At 39.4% G+C, this 24,880-nt stretch overlaps 1 protein-coding gene across 1 annotated transcript in view; it reads left to right on the plus strand.

Annotated features, from left to right (window-relative positions):
* The window catches only part of ZPBP (zona pellucida binding protein), a 54,542-nt gene that overhangs the window by 20,499 nt on the left and 9,163 nt on the right, over positions 1–24,880 (plus strand). The window contains exons 5-7 of the mRNA XM_084857701.1: positions 329–547; positions 5,308–5,384; positions 20,199–20,376. Of these exons, the coding sequence (XP_084713827.1) occupies positions 329–547; positions 5,308–5,384; positions 20,199–20,376 (474 nt within the window). The remainder of the gene's footprint in view (positions 1–328; positions 548–5,307; positions 5,385–20,198; positions 20,377–24,880) is intronic.

Genomic DNA, 24,880 nt, shown 5'->3' on the forward strand with positions numbered 1-24,880 from the left:
CTGGCTTACCATAGCAATTGAGCAGTCCAGTGGATGCAGCTTCTGGGAGGAATTTGCATTTGATCCAGAGCATCCGTGGTTATAACTACCTCTTCTTAGCAGGAATCTGTATGAGCACGGTGGCATATTTCTGGTCTGCTGTCTTCTAGTAAAGCAACACTTAAAGAAAATACCTGTAACTGTGGACATGCTGTGTTAGGCATTATTTACCCCAGGCATAGTGTCCAAGGGGCTCCTCAGTATGAACATATCTGAAAATGTCTGAACCATGTTTTGTTTTTAAAATACCATGAAGAAAAATATTAATCTTATATTTCTTCTTCTGCAGCTTATTCTGATCCTAACTTTTACTATGAGTTTTCAGCACGATATCATGCAGCTCCCTGCAACAGTATCTATAATTCTTCTTTTGAGAAGAAGCTGCTTCAGATACTAGCCAAGCTTGTTGTTGAGCTATCCTGTGAGGTTTCATTACGCAAGTCAGAATGCCATCATGTAAAAATGCAGAGAGCTGGATTGCAAAATGAAATCTTCTTTACTTTTACAGGTAAAATGTATTATCTTTTGAGGAGTTGCTTGAAAACAGTTTTGCTGTCAGTCAGATTTAATGAAAGGCCTTTCGAAAAGGTTTATGTAACAAGTAAATTATCCAAATGCATAGTTGATTTTGGATGAATAACTAACTTTGGAGAACTTTTTAATCCAGTAAACTGGATCAAATAACATTCCGTTTGAGATTTCAATAGTTTTTTAGATCAGATTTTAAAAAATCAACTTTCACTTTCCATGTATTGATGGCTAGTATTTCACTATTGAAATAATAGGAATACTGTTCTCCTTTAAAATGTAGACTTTTAGCAGGAAAATAATGCAATTTGTAAATACATGAAATGATCACAGACCATAATGGATGCCAACCTTGGATTCAAGCTACAAAGGCCAGGGTTCAAGCTTTAAAAAATGTTGTCTCTGTGTTGCCATTGGAAACAAATTAGATGCTTAATGTCAGAGACAGATGAAAAAGAACTCTCAAGTGGAGAACTTACAGTAGGCATAGAGATAAAACAACAACAAAGTATCTTGTAGCACCTTCAAGACCAACAAATTTATTATTACATAAGCTTTTGTAGATCATAGTCTACAGTGGTGAGAAAAAGTTTGTGAACCCTAATGATAATTACAGAAATTCTGTAGTTTTACCATGATAGCCTTCATGAATAAAAACCAGTCCTTTTCTAAATATCCAATAGGGTTTATATTAACCAATTCCTTGTCTTGTGAAATATGATATATAAATTAGGCAAACAATTAGTACTTAAGAGTCAGGGTATGTGCAAAAGTAAGTGAACCCCTGGTTGTATCAGCTCAATTAAAGGGAATAATTAGAATCAGGTATTTAAGTAATTGGGTAGATCTTCAGGGGTGAGTTTGGAAGGCCCCACCCTATAAAAGGATCAGAAACTTTGTGAGTTTGGTCTTCACCACACAGTCGTGTGGAAACACGTCATGCCATGATTGAAAGACATCTCAGGACCTGAGAAAAGCAGTTATTGCTACGCATCAGTCTAGAAAAGGTTACAAAACCATTTCTAAGGATTTGGGGCTCCATCAGTTCACTGTCAGACAGTATACAAATGGAGAAGGTTCAAGACCACAGGCACTGTACCTAGGAGTGGTTGTCCTACCAAAATCTCTCCAAGAATTAACCGGTGCATCATCCAGGAAGTCAAAAAGAACCCCAGAGTAGCATCCAAAGATCTGCAGGCTACTCTGGCCTTGGCTAATGTGCGTGTACATGACTCAGTGATCGGAAAAAGACTGGACAGGAATGGTATTCATGGGATAATAGCCAGGAGGAAACCACTGCTCTCTAAAAAAAAAACATTGCTGCCTGTCTGAAGTTTGCTAAAGATCACATAAATGATCCCCAAGACTTCTGGAACAGTGTTCTCTGGACAGTTGAGTCAAAGGTAGAACTTTCTGGCCTCAATGAGAAATGTTACATTTGGTGAAAAACACTGAGTTCGAACAGAAGAACCTCATCCTGACCATCAAGCATGGTGGTAGGAATGTGATGGTTTGGGCCTGCTTTGCTGCCTCAGGACCTGGATGGTTTGCCATCATTGACACAACCATGAATTCCGCAGTGTATCAGAAGATTCTAGAGGAGAACACCAGGCCATCCGCCCATGAGCTGAAGCTGAACCAAAAGTGGGTCATGCAACAGGACAATGATCCTAAACATATAAGCAGATCTACAAAAGAATGGCTGTGGAAGAAGAAATTCCATGTTTTAGAATGGCCTAGTCAGATCCAGACCTAAACCCCATTGAAATGTTCTGGCAGGACCTGAAGTGAGCTGTTCATGCAAGGAAGCCCTCAAATGTCACTGAGTTGAAGCAGTTCTGTAAGGAGGAATGGGCCAAAATTCCTCAAAACTGATGTGAGACTGGCCAACAGAAAATGCTTACGTGAAGTCATTGCTGCTCAAAGGGGTGCCACCAGGTACTGAATCTAAAGGTTCACATGCTTTTTCACACATGAATATTGAACACTGAATCAGATGTGGATAAATAAATTTTGAAGAAGCATTATGTTTGTGTGTCATTTGTTTAATCAGGTTATCTATTGTTCTTTATCTTGAATTATGGGGTTAGATTAAGATCTAATAACATTTTGTTGTTGTGACAATCCTAAGGGGTTCACAAACTTTTTCTTGCCACTGTACTTCATCAGATGCTTGAAGTGTTATTCTTAGTTGGCAGGTGCATATGAACATAGGTATAAAGGGGGAAAATGTTAAAAAGGTAGGGTTAAATAGCAATGAAATGCAAAAAGTACTGTGACAACTCAATTAGAGCTTAAGTGTATAAAAAATAAGCACAGTGACCCTTCATATCAGCAATAATAGATAATGGAATCATCTTAACGTTGCTAAATAAAGTTACACCTGTAGAGGGGTAGAAAAGAATTGTGACTATTCAGACCAAATGAATAGAATAAAATGTATTAGTAAGGGAGACAAATGACCGTTCTCTCTGTCCTGCATTAGTGGCAAGTTTGAAGGTGTCTCCTTTGTAACCTAGCTGTAATGACTTGACACTGTCAAGTGAGAGTGCTAGCCATATCTTTGACCTTAATTTAAAAAATTAAAGCTTCGGCTATTGGGCGGTATAGAAATGAAATAAATAAAAAAAAGTTATTGTTAGTCACCTTGGCTGCAGAAAGGTAGGGATATAAATTGAAATAATAAATACAGTAGTGAATGTCCTTTTTAACTGTAGGGGAGCATTCCTGTATTTAGCGTCAATGACAATGTTTTTCACAGTTTTAAACCAGTGCTAGATTGATGTGTGGCATTCATTTATTTCTGTGTTGGTACTCTATTTGGCAACAAGATCATATTTACAATTTCACTTCTGTCTTACATTCTAAGATGGGGTAAGCAACCTTTTCTGGAATTGGGGCACATTTGCCCTTTTTTTCTTGGCTCGTGGCCAAGCTTGTCATTTGGGTGGGTAGAGATGTGAAGGGCTGGAAAAAAAACCTGGAAAAACTTGGGGAAAAAAACATTTTTTCTATTTCCATTTTCCAAGGACTATTTTTGTTTTTACCTGAAAAATGGAACAGCTTTGAATTATGAAATATTTTCATTTAGAATTTAAGACAAGGTGTTTATATATTGTTATCAAGGCTTTACTTTTCCCAAAATGAAGCCATGGGGAAAATGTGTTTTAATCCTCTCTGTAAGATTCTCAGCATAGTTATTTCTTTCATTTCTGATTGAAATATTTGATCCAATGTATATTTTACTGATAGACATTTTGGGATGCTCCAAGTCATGCTCAGTTTCCCAACGTGAATAGAGTCACCATATCATGATATAGAAGAAAATGTACATTCTTGACAGTATGGGTTTTGTTCTGTTAAGTCATATGTTTCTGGACTTGTCTTCCTCTGCCTCCAGTTCTTTCTGCTTCTTCTGGCTTTTAGGATAATTCAGATGTTTCAGAGACTACTTGCTGAAGTTCGCTGTAGTCAGACATAACCTAGGAACCTAAAATATGTTAGGTATAACTTAGTTTGCTCATAAAATTATCATGTTTGGTATATTAAATTTTAAAAGTATAGTTTATTCAGACAATAATTACAGATTCACTAACTGTTGCTGGCTCTCTCGCTGCTGGCTCATCCCCACCTGTCTCTTTCCCCCACCACTTGGCTGCCCCTGCCTGCCAAGACTCCTGGTTGCCTGCTCTCTCCTGCTGTGCACTGCTTCTCCCACCTACATACATGCCCCCGCCACTTTTGCGAGGTGCCTGCACTGCCACAAAACACTTTTCCCACCCACCCACCCACTCACACACTGACTGCTGCTGCCACCATTTCTACTATGCATGTGCTTCCCACTTCCGGGCTCCAGAGGGGAACAGTGAGTGAGTGGCGGGGAGGAGGAAGGTGGGGGAAGGTGCTGGGGTCCTGTCAGGTGGATTTAGGGGTCTTGATGGGCGCTGCAGCTCTGACCCCTGTTCTAAGATGGATGTCTGGGCTAGAGTACTGTCTGACCCATACCTATTTATTATCAGACAGCAGATGCCTTCAGCTGGTCCCAATCAACAGTATATGAGGGTAATGCCACATAATGCTTTACCAAATCTCTTTATACTTAAAAATAGCAACATGCCTGCGATTAAAGAAAAACGTTAAGGTGCTTACAAATTCATTCATATACCAAAACACATTGAAATATTGTTTAAGTTGCCTGCTTTAACTTTTCTGACATGTAAGCAGTAAACTCATTCTATTGTCTCGCATATTTAGCCTCCATGTACCTACGGTTTGGTCTTTCAGGCTCAGTCCTCTTCCTCTGCCTTATACCAAATCAGGCCATTGGTCTATTTAGTTTAATATTGTCTATCATGACTGGCAGGTCTCAGGCAGAAGTCTTTCCAAGGCCTGCTATTCTTTAATTGGAGATACTGAATATTGAACTTGGATCCTTCTGCATGCAAGATACGAGCTCTACCGTGGAACTGTGACCTCATCACATACTTGTAGAATATACTGTTCTTTGCATCTAGAATATATGGCTATATGTACAATAAGGATTACGCTGACACTAATGAAGCAACATCCTTATTCAGTTATGTGGGCATAAGAAGATATTTGTAAAATACCTAAGGTTTATTTTAAAAAAATCTAAAGGTTTGCTTTTAGATGGATAAGGTTAATGTCTTCTAGAAATCAATAATACTTATGCTGTGCAATGTGTGTTTTTTCCCTTATAAAGCGGAACCTTTTTTACAGTTTCTTCTTTAGATGCCGAAAAAGCCAAAAGTGCATGTCAGAAAAGTGTATGCGATGTAACAAGAAGATTACGAAAGGTAGTGTAGACCCATCTGAAAAGAAATAAAGATCAGGAGAAGTTGCTCACTCTTTCTAGCTCTTTATCATTTTGAAATGTGAATAGAATGGCTTTAAAATTCTTTCTGCATGATAGTGATACCCAAATAGAGGTTGAAAGAAAAATAGGAAACTTCATGGTTGAAATGGGGGCCTGGTTCAACTTGGCAATTAGAGGATAAACAGATAGGTCATCTTATGTATGGGTCAGTAATTGGCTAAAGGACAGGAAGAAGAAGGTAGGAATAAACAGTTTTTGCAATAGAGGGAAATAAGTGTAGGGTCCTGCAAATATATGTATTCAATCCAACGCTATTTAACGTTTATAAATGATCTGGGATGAGAGTGAGCAGTGAGGTAGCTGAGTTTACAGCTGACACACATTTCTTCAGGATGACAAAAACTCGAGTGGACTGTGAATTGCTCTAAAAGGATCTCCAAACAGCGAATAGGTAACAAAATGGCAAATGAGGTTCAGTATAATTAACTGCAAAGTCATCGATATTGGAGTACAAAAAACAAATGTTACATTTACACTGATGTGGTCTGAACTGGTGGTTACTAAAAAGGAAAGAGATCTTGAGGTTGTGGATAGTTCAGTGTAGGTGTGGGAATCCTGCTTTGTCCTATGAGCTGAATTCCAATTTGGCAAAGGTCTCGCCGTCTCGGTCACATTCCAGCATGGGGCAGGGCCAAAGCAAAATGGGGAGGGCGGATGTAATTTGTATTAATTTGGACTAATTAATTTCCCACCAAGCATGCGAAACACAGCTCAATTCTGTGCATGTCTACTCAAGTGTAAGCCCCAGTGCAACAGCCTTAAGGCATGCAAACCGCAGCTACTTACAAGACTGGTTTGAATACCTTGTTCTTTAAAGACTTTTAAATTTTGAAAGTAATTAAAGAGCAAAGTATTTAAAGTTTAAATGGATCACTGCCTTGTTGTGAAGGGGCTTGCGTAACTCAGTGAAGCCATAAGCTATGCCGTGCAGGGCCACCCAAGACGGACAGGTCATGGTGGAGAGTTCTGACAAAATGTGGTCCACTGGAGAAGGAAATGGCAACCCACTCCAGTATTCTTGCCAAGAAAACCCCATGGAACATATCACAAGGCTAAAAGATATGATGCCGGAAGATGAGCCCCTCAGGTCGGAAGGTGTCCAATATAGTACTGGGGAAGAGCAGAGGGAATTTCCAAGTAGCGCCAGAAAGATTGAAGCGGCTGGGCCAAAGCCGAAAGGACACTCAGCTGTGGATGTGTCTGGTGATGAAAAGAAAGTCCGATGCTGTAAAGAACAATATTGTTTAGGAACCTGGAATGTCAGATCAATGAATCAAGGTAAGCTGGAGCTGGTCAAACATGAGATGGCAAGATTGAACATCGACATCTTGGGAATCAGCAAACTAAAATGGACAAGCATGGGCGAATTGAATTCAGGTGACCATCATATCTACTGTGGGCAAGAATCCCTTAGAAGAAATGGAGTAGCACTCATAGTCAACAAAAGGGTGGGAAAAGCAGTACTGGGGTACAATCTCAAAAACGATAGAATGATCTCAGTACGAATCCAAGGCAAACCATTCAACATCACAGTAATTCAAGTCTATGCCCCAACCACTGAGGCCAAAGAAGCTGAGGTTGATCGGTTGTTCTGTGAACACCTACAACACCTTCTAGAACTAAACCCCAAAAAGATGTCCTCTTCATCATAGGGGATTGGAATGCTAAAGTAGGAAGTCAAGAAATCACCGGGATAACAGGCAAGCATGGCGTTGGTGTACAAAATGAAGCAGGACAAAGGCTAATAGAGTTTTGCCAAGAGAACACGCTGATCATAGCAAACACTCTTTTCCAACAGCACAAGAGGTGACTCTACACATGGCCATCCCCAGATGGTCAATATTGAAATCAGATTGATTATGCCCTTTGCAGCCAAAGATGGAGAAGCTCTATACAGTCAGTAAAAACAAGACCTGGAGCTGACTGTGGCTCAGATCATGAGCTGCTTATTGCAAAATTTCAGCTTAAATTGAAGAATGTAGGGAAAACCACTAAACCATTCAGGTATGACCTAAATCATATCCCTCATGAATATACAGTGGAGGTGAGGGATTAGACCTGATAGACAGAGTGCCTGAGGAACTATGGACGGAAGTGCGTAACATTGTTCAGGAGGCAGCAACTCAATCCATCCAAAGAAAAAGAAATGCAAGAAAGCAAAGTGGCTGTCTGAGGAGGCTTTACAAGTAGCTGAGGAAAGAAAGGAAGCGAAAAGCAAGGGAGAAAGGGGAAGTTATACCCAACTGAATGCAGAGTTCCAGAGAATAGCAAGGAGAGACAAGAAGGCCTTCTAAAATGAAGAATGCAAAGAAATCGAAGAAAACAACAGAATGGGAAAGACTAGAGATCTCTTCAAGAAAATCGGAGATCTCAAGGGAACGTTTTGTGCAAAGATGGGCATGATAAAGGACAAAGAAGGCAGGGACCTAACAGAAGCAGATGAGACTAAGAAGAGGTGGAAAGAATACACAGAAGAACTATACAGGAAAGATCTGAATGTCCCTGATAGCCATGATAGTGCGGTCACTGAACTTGAGCTGGACATCCTAGAGAGTGAAGTCAAGTGGGCCTTAGGAAGCATTAGTAACAACAAAGCTAGCGGAGATGACAGTATTCCAGCTGAGCTATTTAAGATCCTAAAAGATGATGCTGTTAAAGTGCTGCACTCAATATGCCAACAAATTTGGAACGCTCAACAGTGGCCACAAGACTGGAAAAGATCAGTTTACATTCCAGTTCCAAAGAAGGGCAATGCCAAAGAGTGTTCAAACTACCGTACACTTGCACTCATTTCACATGCCAGCAAGGTGATGCTCAACATCCTACAAGCTAGGCTTCAGCAGCATGTGAACCGAGAACTACCGAAATTACAAGCGGGATTTCGGAGAGGCAGAGGAACTAGAGATCAAATCACCAACATTCGCTGGATCATGGAGGAAGCAAGAGAATTCCAGAAAAACGTCTATTTCTGCTTCATTGACTACGCTAAAGCCTTTGATTGTGTGGATCACAACAAACTCTGGCAAATTCTTAAAGAGATTGGAGCACCAGCCCACCTTACCTGTCTCCCCTTTTCCATACCACTAAAATGCAGGGTCATCTTATGAAATTTATGGGCAGTAGATTCTAGAGGATTCTAGAGAGAGACAATATGCCTCTGATTATCAGTTGCTGGCGGTGATAGTGGAGGAGAGACATTTGTCTTTCAAGTGCTCTGTGAGCTCCCAAGAGTCACCTGGTTGGCCATAGTGGAAAGCAGGTTGCTGAACTAAATAGACCTTTGGTCTGATCCAGCAGTGCTGCTCTTACCTTTGTATGGTAGAAGAAGATAGTTTCAAATTGTCCAAGATGTCCTGACACCCTTATGAAGTACCCTTATGCTGTAGCATCTCACCCAGGAATGGAACCCATAGTAGAAGCGTGCAGATGAAAGAAGAGAGACGTTGCATGCATCATGTTCAATTCTCCATGGCTTCTATTGATTTTTATCAAATAAAATGAATTAACTACAATCTGGGATATAGCTGAGTCGGCCTCTCATTCCAAACACTGAGATCACTACAACAGGATGTCAGATTTTGCCCCAATGCAGTGGTGGTTCTCAGTGAACCACTTACCTTGTTCCATAAAGTTGAAGGGCCACCATCCATTCTTATGGGGAAATATAAAGCATTGCATGGGAACAACATTGCAATAGGGCAAAAGCTGTCTGCTGCCACTGCCTTTATCTGGCAGGGGCTTTATAGGCATAGGGTGAAGCCCCTCCAAGATATAGTCCTTCTTCCACAAACATCCTGCCTGCCATAATGATGGGCATACATTTTAGAATTTGAATTAATATTACTGACTGTTGTTACTAGTGAAGGTTTTTTCATGACATTTTCTAATATCAACTATTATGTATTTAAATGCAAGTAAATATTTAAAATAATAGTATTAGAAAAACACATTGAAAGTTCAGAAGTTGTGTAACCAGAAGAGGTTAAGTAGACAACAAGAGGAATTATATTTCACTTTCAAAGGCATGCTTCAGAACTTCACTAGCATCTCTACATGGGTGTGCTCCTCTCCTGAGCGCATCCAGCATCCAGGAGAAGAGCACATCTTTCTGTACTGGAGTGTTTTGAATCTAGAACAACATCTTGGGCTTTGTTTCCCATTAGTTTTCTTTCATGCAGTGCCTTTTTATTGGCTATTAATAATAGTGAGGAAAATAAGGAAATCGCAACCTTTTCCCAAAGTCTCCTGTTTGTCTCTTGCAATGATATATCGGCACTTAACATCTCTTTGAATTCCTTACCTAAAATTATCAGAGCTTCACTTTTCGTATTGTGGAGGTGTTAGTAGCAATTCCATTAAAATAGAGTTAAACTGTGCATGTCAATGTGGATTAAAATCTCAGATGTTTCATGCTTCAGTGGATGAATTTCGTCCCCCAATTTAACTCGATAACTCTTCAGAAGACAATTAATTTTCCTAAGCAAGCATTTAGGAAAACATATTTAGCAACATTAGCTTAGAAAATACTTTAAATATAGCCTTATGCTACTTGTACTTTAAAAAAATGGTGTGTGTCTTCTGCTGCACACTGAGCAAATACTCCCTCCCCAAGCTATTCATGACAGTGCTTTAAAATTTTCATAAATACAGTTATTTTGTAGTATCAGTGCCTGTGACCCAGAAAATTGTGAACCAGTGGCATTCATTTTTATTTATAGAAAGGCAAAGATCACCTCTCACATTTCACAAACGGAGAAGCTTGTGAATTTGGAGCTTTTCTGGACTTCAGACAGATGTTCCAATTTGGAAATGGGTGTTTATGTACAGATTAGTCTTTATTTATATAAAATATTTATTGGCCGCTTTTCAGGGCAGAAGCCCTCCCAAGTTGGCTTACACCAAGACTATACGCCCTCCCAAGGTGGCTTATAGTCTTCTGGATGTGAGCTGCACATTCATAAGGAAATGTGTGTTGATCACTGGTGCGTACATTGCTTCTGCGCTATATATATATATATTATCTAATTGTTGATTGGCACTATTGATTCTGACAGTACCAGTCACCTCTTGGAGGGGTGTGGGGGTGGGTGGGATAGGGGGAAAGAACAATTCCAAGCATTGTACATGCACACAACCATCACCACTCATATGCAATAGAAATTCAGCAGCTAGAGTTGAGCTGTATCTAGACTGGGCCCACATACAAATAAGCTTCAATGATGATTGCATTTATGTTTTACATCAGCTACTGTTTTGTACATTCATCTGTTTTTGTCAACATAATATGATCATGGTATTATCAGTATTGGTTGTATTGCTATGGCTAAATCAGTTTGCATATTTAAGGATTCAAGCAGAATTTAGCCTATCTTTACCAAACTTCTTTTTTTAATCAAATTTTTATTGTGAATATTAACCAAACAAAATGAAACAAACAAGAAAACATTAAAAAATAAAAAATAAAAATAAAAATTACATATTCTAAAATCCTCAGTTTCAAATATTAAAACATTCTAAGGAGAAAAAAAGAGGGAAAAAATAGGTTACACATACCAGATATCCAAATATAAGTCCCTTTGCAAGTTACACCTATATACCACTCTTTCAAATGTTGCTAGCACTGATAAGTCTTCAATCCATTGCATTATAGGTGGTGAGCTTTTATCTTTCCAGTGTCATAATACCAGTCTTTTAGCAACCACAAGGGTGCAAAAAATCCTTTTACACTGACCATGTGTCACATTCCAAAAAACAGTTAAGTAATTTAAGAGAATGTTTACATCAGTAAATAGAAAAGAGCTTTCCAATACAAAATTTACCTGTATAATAACTTCCTCCCCAAAGGAGGCAACTATGGTCTTACAAGCCCCTTCCAACCCTACTATTCTATGATTCTATGATTCTATTGGGCATTTCCAAAACATATGAATAAGAGAAGCATTGACTACATTACACCTCCAACAATTAGCTGGATTTGACAAGCCTGTCAATTTGACAAGCCTCCAACAATTAGCTGAATTTGACAAGTCTGTTTGATAAGAGATGTTGTGGTGTCCAGTAGACCCGAAACAAAATTTTTTGCCGAATAAGACATAACTGAAGATCCATAGAGATATCTGATACAGTCACCAAAACGGCGGTCCGTTGATTAAACAATGCAGGACATTCCAATTCCCTATTCCATTCCTGCTGTAAACCACATGTATCATATTTGTTTATTGACAGTAAGTATTTATAAACATGAATCATAGGTAGATATATCTGGTCAGCTTCTGAGTATTACCAGCAACGAAAGAGACTTCGAAGCAGTAAAAGCAGCAGGACCTGAATCTAGATACTAACAAACGTTTCAATTGCAAATACTGCCATTCTGCTGTAGCAGGCAAACCAAATTTATCTCGCCAAGTTTTAAATAGCAAAAACTCAGTCAATAGCCACTAATTGATCCAGGGTAAAGATCCTTTTATCTGTCCAGGTTTGCCATAAAAACATTTTCTTTCCAATTTTTAAATCTGGGTTTTCCCATAAATTCAATTTGGCATGGGAAGATGGATCAAAGTGTAATTGGCGTGACATTATATGCCACAGATCTCTGACTGCCATAATTGTGGGAGGAGCTCTGTCTGCCTTAATATACCAAGAACCTAATGCCATCCATTTAAAGAGAGGCTCCAGACAAGAAGATTCCAACACTGACCAAGGTGGAAAATCAAATCTGAGTGTAAAATACCAAAATTTGGTACATGTCAGCAAATAAGCCCGATGGTATGTAGCTGGATCTGGAAAAACGAACCTGCCTTCATTAATTGGAAGTTGCACCCTTTTCAAAAACATTCCTGGTGGAAAGGAACCCCCAAAGATTTTATGAAACATAGCATTAAGTTTTTAAAAATATTTTCCAAGTATAATATGGGGATCCCACATATAACATGAATAATTTGAGGTATAGTATTCATCTTAAGTGTACTAACCTTACCCCATGAACTCAACTTTAAAGATGCCCATCTATCTACAGTCAGGGACAGAAATATTGGAACAAGGATAACTGTTTTGGCAGTTGGCCTCTGTATACCACCACGTTGAAGTTGAAAGGAAACACACCCAGATGGGAGTGAAGTCAGGACTTTCAGCTGTAATTCAAGGGGTTTGACAAAAGTGGGGCACTAACCATTCAGGAAGTACAGCCAGTGCCATACACCCCCCCCCCCATCGTTGGTGGCTCATAAGTAATGGAACGAATGGCTGACAAGCAGCTACATGGCCAGGTGTAGCCTGTTTCCTGGGCACCCCATGACCAATCAAGCAGATAAAAGGCCTGGAGGTGGTTCTGAGTGTTATATTTGCATTTGGTAGCTGTTCATTGGAACTCCCAACATGAGGTCCAAAGAGGTGTCCATGCGAGTGAAGGAGGCCTTCATTGGGCTGAGGAAACAAAATAAACCCCTCAGAGAGATAGCAAAACAGTGGGAGTGGCCAACACAACAGTTTGGAACATCCTGGAAAAGAAGGAATTAACTGGCAAGCTCAGCAACAGCAAAAGGCCTGGAAGACCACGGAAGACAACTAAAGTAGATGACCGCAGAATTCTGCTCATGGTGAAGAGGAACCCTTTTACAACATCTAGCCAGGTCAAGAACACTCTTGAGGAGGTAGGCATGTCATTGTCAACATCTACAGTCAGACGGCTTTATGAATGTAAATACAGAGGCTTCACAACAAGGTGCAAACCACTGGTAACGTCAAGAACAGAAAGGCCAGATTAGCCTTTGCCAGCAAACACCTAAAAAAGCCTTCCCAGTTCTGGAATAAGATTCTTTGGACTGATGAAACCAAGATTAACTTGTACCAGAATGATGGGAAGAGAAAAGTATGGAGAAGGAAAGGAACAGCTCATGATCCAAAGCATACCACATCATCTGTCAAACATGGTGGAGGCAGTGTTATGGCATGGCTGCCAATGGAACCAGGTCACTGGTGTTTATCAATGACCTGACTGCTGATAAAAGCTGATAAAAGCAGCAGGATGAATTCTGAAGTGTATAGGGCCATACTTCCTGCTCGGATTCAGCCGAATGCTGCCAAACTGATAGGACGCCGCTTCATATTGCAGATGGATAATAACCCAAAACATACAGCAAAAGCTACCCAAGAGTTTCTCCAGGCAAAGAAGTGGGATGTTCTTCAAAGGCCAAGTCAGTCACCTGATCTCAACCCAGTAGAGCATGCTTTTCACTTACTGAAGACAAGACTGAAGGCAGAAAGACCCACAAACAAGCAGCATCTGAAGGCAGCTGCAGTAAAGGCCTGGCAAAGCATCTCGAGGGAGGAAACTCAGCATTTGGTCATGTCCATGGGTTCCAGACTTCAGGCAGTCATTGACTGCCAAGGATTTTCATCCAGGTATTAAAGGCGATCCTTAAGTTTGACATGATGTTGGTTTGTTCCATTACTTATGAGCCACCAACGATGGGTGTGTGTATGCCACTGGCTGTACTTCCTGAATGGTTAGTGCCCCACTTTTGTCCAACCCCTTGAATTACAGCTGAAAGTCCTGACTTCGCTCCCATTTGGGTGTGTTTCCTTTCAACTTCAATGTGGTGTACAGAGGCCAACTGCCAAAACAGTTATCCTTGTTCCAGTATTTCTGGCCCTGACTGTATATCTCACGAAATACCATTAATCAACTTATTTAAACTAATTTGAGATATATCTCTAGGGATAATTGTTCCCAAGTAAGTAATAGACTCTGGGCACCGTCAAAATTGCCAGTTGGCTAATACACTAGTGTAAGTCCTACCTCCAATTGGCATTATTTCCAACTTCGACCAGTTAATTGAATAGCCAGACAATTTACCAAAAGTATTAATCAATTTCATCAAAGCTGGAACCGACAACTATTTTGTCTAACAGCACACACCAGGGGTTCCAAACTTAAGTTGAATATCAATGGGAAAAGTGGACAACCTTGTTTGATGCCCTGCCCAAGTAAAAATAAAAAAGCCAAAAATAAACCATTAGTCCATTAGCCTTTGAGCTGAGTATAAGATTTTACCCATTTCAAAAATTCTGTAGAAAAACCAAAATTAGTCAATGTGGTAAAAATAAATCTACAATGAATTTTGTCAAAGGCCTTTTCTGCTTCCAAGGAAATGATGGCCGCCTGGTCAGTTCTTTCAGAGTTTAAAGCAACTAGATCAACAAATAATCTAAGATTATCAGCCCCCTATCTGTTTTTAATAAATCCCACCTGGTCTGGTCTAACCAATGCGGCCAAAACATGTTTATCTAGTCTGTCGGCCAAGATGGCTGTTAATATTTTGATATCTACATTAATTAATGCTCGATAGTTAGCACAATAGGTATGATCCTTGCCAGGCTTAGGAATCACTGTAATATAAGCGTCATTTAATGATGAAGAAAGGGAGTCTGCCTCAAAAATATGGTTATAGAGGCAGTACAACTTTGGGGCTAAAAAACTGGAAAATGTTTTATACCACTCAGTTGGGAATCTTTCAGGACCGGGTGATTTCCCAGTGTTCATTTTCATTATTACTTTCATAATTTCCTCTAAACGCAGAGGAGCTAAAAGGAGCTGCTGTTGTGAAGAATCTAAACATGGAAGATTGATCTGAGGGGGAAAAAAAAGCTTCCATATCTTGCTCTGGTATCTTATTACTGGTACTGTAAAGATCAGAATAAAACTTTAAAAACTGTGAGCTTATGTCTGTAGGAAAGGTACTTTGCCACTTTCATCTTTAATAGCTGAAATGACATTTTGATGTTGATGCTGTTTAGGATGATGTGCAAGGGTCTTACTAGGCCATTCACCATTTTCCCAATATTTCTGTCATAGACAGGTTAGAGCAAATTTCGCCTGCTGTGAAAGAATATTATTTAGCTCATGCGTAGTATTCTGTAGCTCTTGATAGAGTTGTGCTGTGGGGGAAGTGGCAAAGTGAGTTATAAGAGATTTCAGCTTCTTGTTTAAAAATGTCTTGAGTTTTTAAAAGTTTCTTTTGATAAGAAGCATAAGAAATAATTTGGCCCCTTGTAATAGCTTTACTGGCTTCCCACTCAGTGGCACACGAACCTGCCATACCTTCATTAGTATTAAAATACTCAGCTAACATCTGAATTTTAAACTTCTCATCGAGAAGAGAAACATTAAAATGCCATTAAAGACTGGGGGCCCTAGAAGTGTCAGAAAATTGCAGTTTGTTTGTTTGTTTGTTTATTTATTTATTAAATTTATTAATCGCCCATCTGGCTGGTCACCCAGCCACTCTGGGCGATGTACAACAATAAAAACAGTTTATACAACAAAATTCAACATTAAAAACATCACATTTCTAAAATTACCCTAGCCCACCCCAAATGCCTGCCTGACCAACCATGTTTTTAATGCATGGCGGAAGCTCATTAAAAAGGAGGCATGGTGGAGTTCCCTAGGGAGGGAGTTCCACAGAGTGGGGGCCACCACAGAGAAGGCCCTCTCCCTCATCCTCACCAGCCTAGCTGTCCTGGCTCATGGGACAGAGGGAAGGCCATCCGAGCCTGTTCTTGTTGAGCGGCCTATCGCGTGTTGCTGGAGGTGCTCCTTGAGATAGGCTGGGCTGGAACCATATAGGGCTTTAAATGTCAAAACGAACACCTTGAATTTGGCCTGAAAAAGAACTGGTAGTCAGTGCAGCTCCTTCAGCAGTGGAGTGATGTGATCTCACCGGCGGCTGTCTTTAATCAGGCAAGCCGTCACGTTCAGTTCCAAACATACTGGGGCATGATCTGACACTACCAATGTCTCAATCTTGCAATCTTTAATTTGACATAGTAAAGATATAGAAATTAAAAAAATAGTCTAAAGCAATGGTGAACTGGTAAAATGAAAGTATACTCTGTGTCAGCAGGATGTAAAATTTTCCAAGCATTAATTAAACCATATTCTATCATATAAGCCTGGTGTGCCAATCTCACAGCAGTTTGGGTCTTAGGAGAAGGTGTACTCCTATCTAACAAAGGATCTAAGACCTCATTAAAGTCCCTACTCACAATCAAATAATCATATGCGATATCAATCAATTGAGCGAAACAATCATGAAACATAACCGGAGAATCAATATTTGGCCCATATACATTGATCATAGTAATGAATTGATTCATATACTTCCCTACCAGAATCAAAAACGCCTCCTAGTATCAAGAATTTCCTGTTGAACTAACATAGAAAATCGCTTATGTATTAAAATCACAACCCCTTTACACCGTGTTGAAGTATCTATAACATATGCCACACCAAACCAGTCTTTTCGCAACATCTGTTGATCTGCAGCCATCAAATGAGTTTGTTGTAAAAAAAAAAAAGCCATCTCAACATGAAACTCCTTTAACTTAGTAAGAACACTTTTCTGTTTGTTTACATTTTGCAGCCCCTTGACATTCCATGAAATCACGTTAAGTAAGCATTGAAAAAGCAAAAACAAATTGGCCCTCTGCCGAAACACACCTTCCAAATTCTCTCTCTCTCTCTCTCTCTCTCTCTCTATATATATATATATATATATATAGTAAGTGGTATAACAAATACATCCTTAGTTTACATTTAGGACTAACCATTTCAGAACATCGTTATAATATTTCTTAATGCATAGAAACTGAGAAAAAAAATATTCAAAAATATCAACAATAATTGAACCTCCCAAAATATCTAATTTGTGTCCCCATCTTTTATCTGATACCCCCCAAAAGTGCTATCCCCAACAAACCAAAACAACAACAACAGCAACAACAAAAATAAAACCTTTTTCCTTCCATTTGGGCCAACGTGCAACCAGAGTACTCTATTGAATACATACACAGAGCAATATTGCAAATAAGTAGATTTAACCAGCAAGAAATAATAACAACAATAAAAAAGAGTAAAAAGAGCAAACAGGTATTTTAATTAATATTTTATCTGGACACACACATACACACACACACACACACACGCACACACAAAACCTTTGTTTAATCAAAATAAGTAAATAGTCACACTGAAAAACACAAATTATATATACATGGATTTGGTTATATATATGCAAAAAGAGAAAAAGAAAAGAGGAGGGGAAAGAATAGAAAAAGAAAAAGGGAGAAGAAGAAAAATTGGAAAGAAGCAATGAAATGCAATACAATTAGGTCTGGCATGTTGCCCAGACTTGTTATCAGTGGATGCCAGTGTGAAACCAAAACAAAACATGAAGATGCTGATAAGTAACTAAAGAAAAATGCCTGAATTCCAAATTCAAGGAGCAGAAGAAGACAGATCCTTAGTTTTAATTTTAATGCCAGTGAGAAATGGTTCTGCAGCATCAGAACCTAAGCACATCTTCATCTGGCCTTCAAAAAAAATGCAGAAAATGCAAAATTTGACAGGATATTTCATGTGGTTTTGCAAATTAATTTGCTTTACGAGATTTCTTGCCTTGTCTTCTATCAGCAATTTCTTTAGTATAATCAGGACAGAGCATAACCTTGTCATTGGCTGGCCCCCACCGGAGCTCTCCTGTCTCTCTCTCTCTCTCTCTCTCCCCCCCCCCCCGCAACAGATATTTTTTAGTGGAGGCCTGTAGAAACAGAATGATAACTGCTCCCGCTCTAGAACCTTGTAGAGAACCAGGAACACAATAAGCATGCTCCATATCAAGTGGAAAATCAGAAGGCAAAGCCAATAACTCATGCAGAAATTTATCCAAAAGTTCAGCAAAATGGAGATCTGTAGCCAACTCTCTGAGGCCAAGAATACTCAGATTAGCTCTCCGAGTAAGGGCTTCTAATTGAGAAATTTGTGCAGATAAAACACTGTGAGAGGCATTCATTGCAGATTCGTGAGCAGTAACCCAGTCAAATGCATTAACTTTTGACTCCAACTTTTGAAGATAAACATTCACTGAATCTACGGATCCTTGAAGAATAGTGATGGAATCCTGGATCAATCTGTTTTGATTGAAAAGCTGTTTGAGCTGCTTTGACTGGAAAGATAACTGCAAAGACATATTTTTTATTAAAACGAGCAGCTCCTCTCTCTCTGCGGCATCTTTAGAAACTTTTGCCGGGTGACCCAGGGGGGGAGTAGGCAGCGTTCCCAAGCTTTCCTTTCGATGTTGACACCCCCCTCTCACCTCCAAATGCACAACAAACAAATATAAATGTGGAAAACAACAACAAAACTTGAGCAAAGTTAATAGCAAATACCCAGATAACAACAGTCTCAAAGAGGTATTTTTAAAGCTGAAACTTGGGAGAGACACGGCAAAGAGCCGATCATGACGCCATCTCTCCCCCCCCCCACGCACTGTCCTGATAGATTTCACTAGCTGTCAAGACCAAATCCTGTCTGATATGCACAAATAGCAAAATGTCATTTGGTTTCAATGCCAGTATGTCATGTTTCTTGCCAAACTGTAATTTATGTTACTGTTCACCATTGAGATTCTACATAGACTTTCCTTGTATTTCTTTAGACTCACCACATGTTGAAACTCATCTGTTCTACTCTGATCTTCCTCATTGTTAACAAATTCTGGAAATGTTCCTCAGAAGTCTAGGGGTCTTTAAGGAAGTGTCAGTGATATAGCAGTGATATATGCACATTATCTCACATTGCCCCATGGTTCCATTATGCAATATGGTGGACCTGGACAAGGTCCATTGTCACTCCTGAGGATAGGTTGACTTTATAGAATGGTGGCCATTTGACACAGTGCCCAGATCTGCTTTGAAAACAGTATGTGATAGAGTTTTTTTTTTTAATGCTTTAAGAATATGGTTCTCTGGATGTGCTTGAACATGAAAAGCAATATTTAATACCTTACATTTCTTTGAACGTGATTACTCATAGGCTTAGTTCAGATGTATAGGGTTGCTTGCTTTGTTTATATCCAATGTCAGCCCTACTTAGAGTAGACCCATTGAATGGGACTTAGTCATGACTAACTTGAGTCCCACTCTTTTCAGTGGGTCTACTCTAAGTAGGGCTGACATTGGCTACAACCCCTTGTGTCTTCTCTGAACTCTCTTATGGCAAGCCATAGTTTGCGATTACATCCCGACTGGGCAAACTACAGTTTGTGCAAACCATAGTTTGCCTGCAAGCCAGAATGGGAAAATAGGATCAAACTGTGGTTGCCAATTCTGGCTTGCAGAAAAATCATGGCTTGTGTAAACCACAGATTGCCTGTTTATATAATGGCAAGCTGTGATTTACCATGAAAGATGAAATGTGTGAGGGAATCACAATGTGCAATGGTAGGAGGGAGTGCGTGAGCCTGAGGCTTGGTCGTATGATATGACATCATAGCGATGTATATAATTAAAATACAAATAGTTCCAATTTGTTTTATTGTTTCATTAGCCATACAACATCATTTATATTTTCTGTGCATGAAATTAATACTTATAAACAAGAAGGAAAAGATTCAGATAAAATCTTTTACATTGTGGTTACAGTTAATAAGCTATTTAACTCAGTCCCCTTCGTGATGCAGAGAAAGATTGGAAACAAACCTATTTCTGCCCTTTAACAAATTAATTTACTTTTATCTCGGATTACAGGAACTTCCTTGCAATAAATATGGTACTTTCTGAGCATTGGGACATAGTTAATGGTATTGATATATTCTGTACTGATATTTTTATCTAGTAGATAAGAAAATTATTGCTTTTTATTTTTCCCCAAGAAAATAATTTCTGTTTACTTCAGGCGAAAGACCTAATAGAACGATTTTTTAGCCAACAAGTTGAAGTTCTTGGGAAACGGACAGCACCACTGCCTGAGATCTACTATATTGAAGGCACTCTGAAAACTGTGTGGGTTAATCGCTGTTTTCCAGGCTATGGAATGAATTCTCAACAACATCCAGATTGTCCTAACTGTTGTGGTAGGTGGAAAGTGTAATAATCCCATACATTATAAATCTGAATTTTTAAGAAGTGCGAGATTGCTTTTTATTTAAATAGAATCAGCGGTTGTACTACTTATATTGTTATATTTTCAGGCAATGTAGCTGATGGGAAGGTTGCACAGTTTATGATGAAAGCAGGAAAGTCACCTTTGATATTTTGAAAATGGGCAGTATCCAACAGTGTCATTCCGCAAACTCAAATAGTGCCAATGGAGCGCCACCAAAAATTCCGTTGCACAATCGCTCTCTCGCTCAATTACTTCTGCAGCCACTCACAAAGACATAACTTTATTTGGATTCTATTTTTGCACATCGTTCAGAACCTAGTGTCTGCTAGTGGAATGACACAGTTGGATACTGCCCAGTGTAATTAATTGCTAATTAATTACACTGGTTAATAATTGGTTAATATGGTACACCTGCATCTTGGTAGCCACTTGAGAAGGTTTCTCTGAAATTGATGGCCTGTAATGTACATGCTAATTATGCTGAATGTATATTAAATAAGTATGCAAGTGTTCATATATCTGTTTATAAATCTGTTTATAGGTATAGCCATTCACCTTGCTAGATTCATGCCTTTTTGAGTTACATTAGAATACTTGGAGCTCTATCCAGCGATGTCTGTCTGTCAGTGGACTAGCATCTGTCAGCAGAACAGATTCCCTCTCAACCCTGCGCCACCCAAAATCTGCTGTGGAGGGTTAGGATGGATACCTTCTAGAGCGATTTGGGAGCATGGGGGCTGCAGAGGGGAGGAGAGGAATTGACATTTCTGTTGTATTAGTGGAAAACATGTTTGCAATGTCGGATATTGCCCGTTGTATTGGAGACATTACCTGCTAAGGCATCTATTACCTTACGCAGAGTTGATTGTGACTGAATGGAAGTTTGGCTAAGAGCCTTAAAAGAAGCTCCCTTTTCTACATTAAGAGATCATTGCACATTGCACTGCCAGAGCAGGTGATATTTGGTGGTATGAATTTAAGACCACTTCTGAATTTCTATTTATTATTTTTAAAAGAAACCTATATGGATATGAGTAGTGCTGCCAGTATTCTGGTTCATCTACATGAATTCTGTCTGAATCTGCACTTGAGTGTCTTATTCCGAGGCTCATATTCTGTGAGTGGTGTGGTGCATTTTTGTCACATTTCATCCAATACGGATAGACCTGTAGGCTGCAGGTGCAGTCATCCTGCTCTAACTTGGTGCACTGAAGCAAGTTCCTTTATTATGAAAGAGCCTTCAAAACATTTATAGTGTTATGATTTCAAGGGAAAAGGAAAATGGCATTAGTCTTTATAATGTATTGTATAATGTAATATATATTGTATTAGTTCTAAAACCTGGAATTGAACAGCAAATGTCACTTAGGATACAAGAACAAATTAACATGTTTAGTGTGCTAAAAGATTTGTGAGGTGTGAAATAGCATAGTAAGAGCCCATAAAATATATGAGGTAGGATATTTTGTGATGCTTATACTTGTCAGGTTGAAATAGAACCAAGGGAGTTTATGTCTTACAAAGACAATTGAGATATAGTTATTTATTGTGTAAAGAACCGTTGTTTACTTTCTCAGCAGTGAGCTAAATAAGCATCAGGTCATCCACTCATGTTTTTCTCCATTGCTTGTGTTCACCTAGGACAACAAAATCATGCTGTTTACACAAAATAATTCATTTGGTTGTGGCTGATCCATAGTTTCCTCCTGTTGATTTTGCTATAGAGTCCTATAAATGCTTACATGAACGCTTGGGGTTGGTTCAGACGTAACAATCTTGGTTTAATAAACCAAGGTTTATTAAGTTGAGAATGAGAATTGTGCCTATGCTCTCCCTCCTTTCTCCAAGATTAAAACCACAATTTTGTGGTTTGGATTAAATAGGAAATGATTGTTTAATGAACTCTGGAAATCTTGAATTCTGGCACATTAGGGAAGTGGACAGAAGAAGCCTGTGGGCACACAAGTTGTTCTTGGCTTAATAAACCATGGTTACATTTGAACCAGCCCTTGGTGTTAAGGCAAAATGGGAGTGAAGCAGGGAGTAGAAATCTAGTGCTACAATCATTCTGGCACATTGAAGAATGGTTATTTGTTTTCATGCATACTACATTCAAACTTTGCTCCTAGTGTATGATTTTGCTTGGTATATTTTTTTAAGTTATTGCAGCTAGAGCCGAGCCCAAGTAGTCTTTTCTGCTTTGTTTTGTTTGGGCTTTGTTTATTGTTGAAAAGCACTTCAGTGTTTTGGTGTGATTTTCACTGTCCTCTCAAAATATTGTCATTTTTTCATCCAAACTTTGGACTTTAGAATTTAGAAGTAGAAAAGCCCCCATAGCCTAGTTTTTTTAAGGCTATCAGAAATAATGCAAAACCTAAGTAGCCCATAGGGCACCACTCAGGGAAGCTCTTGAGCCTTGGGAGCAGGGAAGCAGTACAGTTCCTTATCTTACCTGGTCTTTGCCAGACTGAGACAGTCCTCAGTGCTAGGGGCGAGGCTTACAGAGCGTATATAAAAGGGATAGTACTGAAACTTCAGCTTGGTCGATCGAGGAGCTTCTTTGAGCTATGCCCTGCAGGCTGGTTCAGTGACACTATATTTTACTAGAGCCTTAACAGTGAAACTTTTTCAAGACTTTTACACAGCTCTAAGTTATGACTAGTGTCCAGGAGGACTTAGACAAAAAATAAACACTTTGAATTTTCATATCATTTGCTTAAGTGTTTTGATGAAAAGTTCTCTTCTACTAGTCCATCTCTGCTGCAATGATGAATGCCCTTTGAAGCTGGAGGTACCCAGAGATATCCCATCAGCCAAGGGTACATGCTTAGTGCATTGGTTCACATGAGTCACTAAACTTTTAGTGACTAAAGGCACTTCCACGGAACTGACTTAGGGCCAAACCCAACATGATAGTGTTACTCAGGTAAAGTGGTGGTGGTGGGCCTCTTTGTCTAAGCCTAGGCCTGTCCTGGGTGCTGGTGCTGGGGCTATGATATTGAGAGCAAAAGGGGTGTGTAGTTGAGGGGAGCTGAACTGCTGCTTACCTCCATGTAGCTTCTCCCTCAAGTACTATTCTCCCAGACGAGTTCAGTTCTGGCATTGGAACTAAGGTGAGGAGAAAAGTGCTTGGTGGCAGAGACTATAGGGAGGTAAGACAAGGCAGTGAGAGGAATTAGCGCCTCCCACCTGCACAACACTGTTGCTGCAAGTCCTACCCTGCTGAATATGTTATTAACCCCTTCCTTCATATAGCTATGACTGTTAAACCATTTTAAAGACCCACTTATTCAAACACTGGCCTTGGTTTTCTGTTGCCATTGTGTCTATTGGCCAATAAACTTAACACTTAAGTTTAAGTTTAACATTTAAGCTTAATACTTGTTCCCTGATCTAATAGTCATACTTATGAAGAGTGGCAAAGATTCTCTTAAACAGCTTTCCCAGCATTTCACTAAGTTATAATTCCCAGTTTTGTTTGTTTGTTTTTAGTGGAAGGGCTATGACAGTGAATGTGGTATAAAACATTGTAGTATAAATAGGGCTTGAGTGATAACTCTGAGGGACAAGAGGGTATGGTGAAACTGCCTGGAAAACAAGGAATTAAACCCATTCTATTACATGGCTGGTGTAACCCTGCTGTGCATGCTCTAGAGACCCTTTTAAGGTCAAGCAACAGATGCTGCGTGAAGGCATTTGTCTGGTGGACACAGAACAAATTATGATCTGTTTTCATTCCCTGCTGGCAAAGTTATATAAAGCAGCTGTTAATTGCTGTTGATATATTTAAAAGAAAACGTTTGAGAGGACTTGAGGCCTACAGATCCCCCCCCCCAGAACTGAAGCAGCTCCAGATGAATGTCAGTTTACTTGACTCAGTGCCAGACAAGCTAATTTAGACAAAGATTGTCCTTGCAAGCTAGTCTTCAAACACTAGAGTCTAGCGGTGCTTTAGATAGAGCACATTCTGGCTTTCTTAGTTCAAATTGGTCTGCCAATATTTTTGTTCACTAGATGGAGCTAAAACTATTTAATACAAATATGAACATCTTGATCCTAAACACATTACATAAAAATAAGACCTGCTGAATATGGGACATGCACAGGTAATGTGTTATGGATTGGAGCGTATAAAATTAGATTCTGGTAGTCCTTTGCTCTCCTTTTGGGACAATGGACCAATGGGAGATAATACCACAATATTGAGTACATGACATACAGGGGTCTTGCTTGTCTTATACACATTGCTGCTTCAGTATATTGGCCCCCCCTCCAGAAGTCCATGCGAACAATAGAAGGCTGAATGAAGAGTGCTAATTGCACAAGTTTGGGCCTATATGGTTCCTGAAGGGTAATGGATAGTTCTTGTTTGTGGTCTCTGTGCATCATACATATGGGCTCTGTGCCTGTGTGGAGCCTTGATTTGGGAAACTTCTGTACCGGAGGAGTTTTGGCAGGAACTCTTCCCCCAC

Source organism: Heloderma suspectum, chromosome 5 (assembly GCF_057233095.1).
Source record: "Heloderma suspectum isolate Gila_16-S chromosome 5, 16-S_ref, whole genome shotgun sequence".
Classification (NCBI taxonomy): Eukaryota; Metazoa; Chordata; class Lepidosauria; order Squamata; family Helodermatidae; genus Heloderma; species Heloderma suspectum.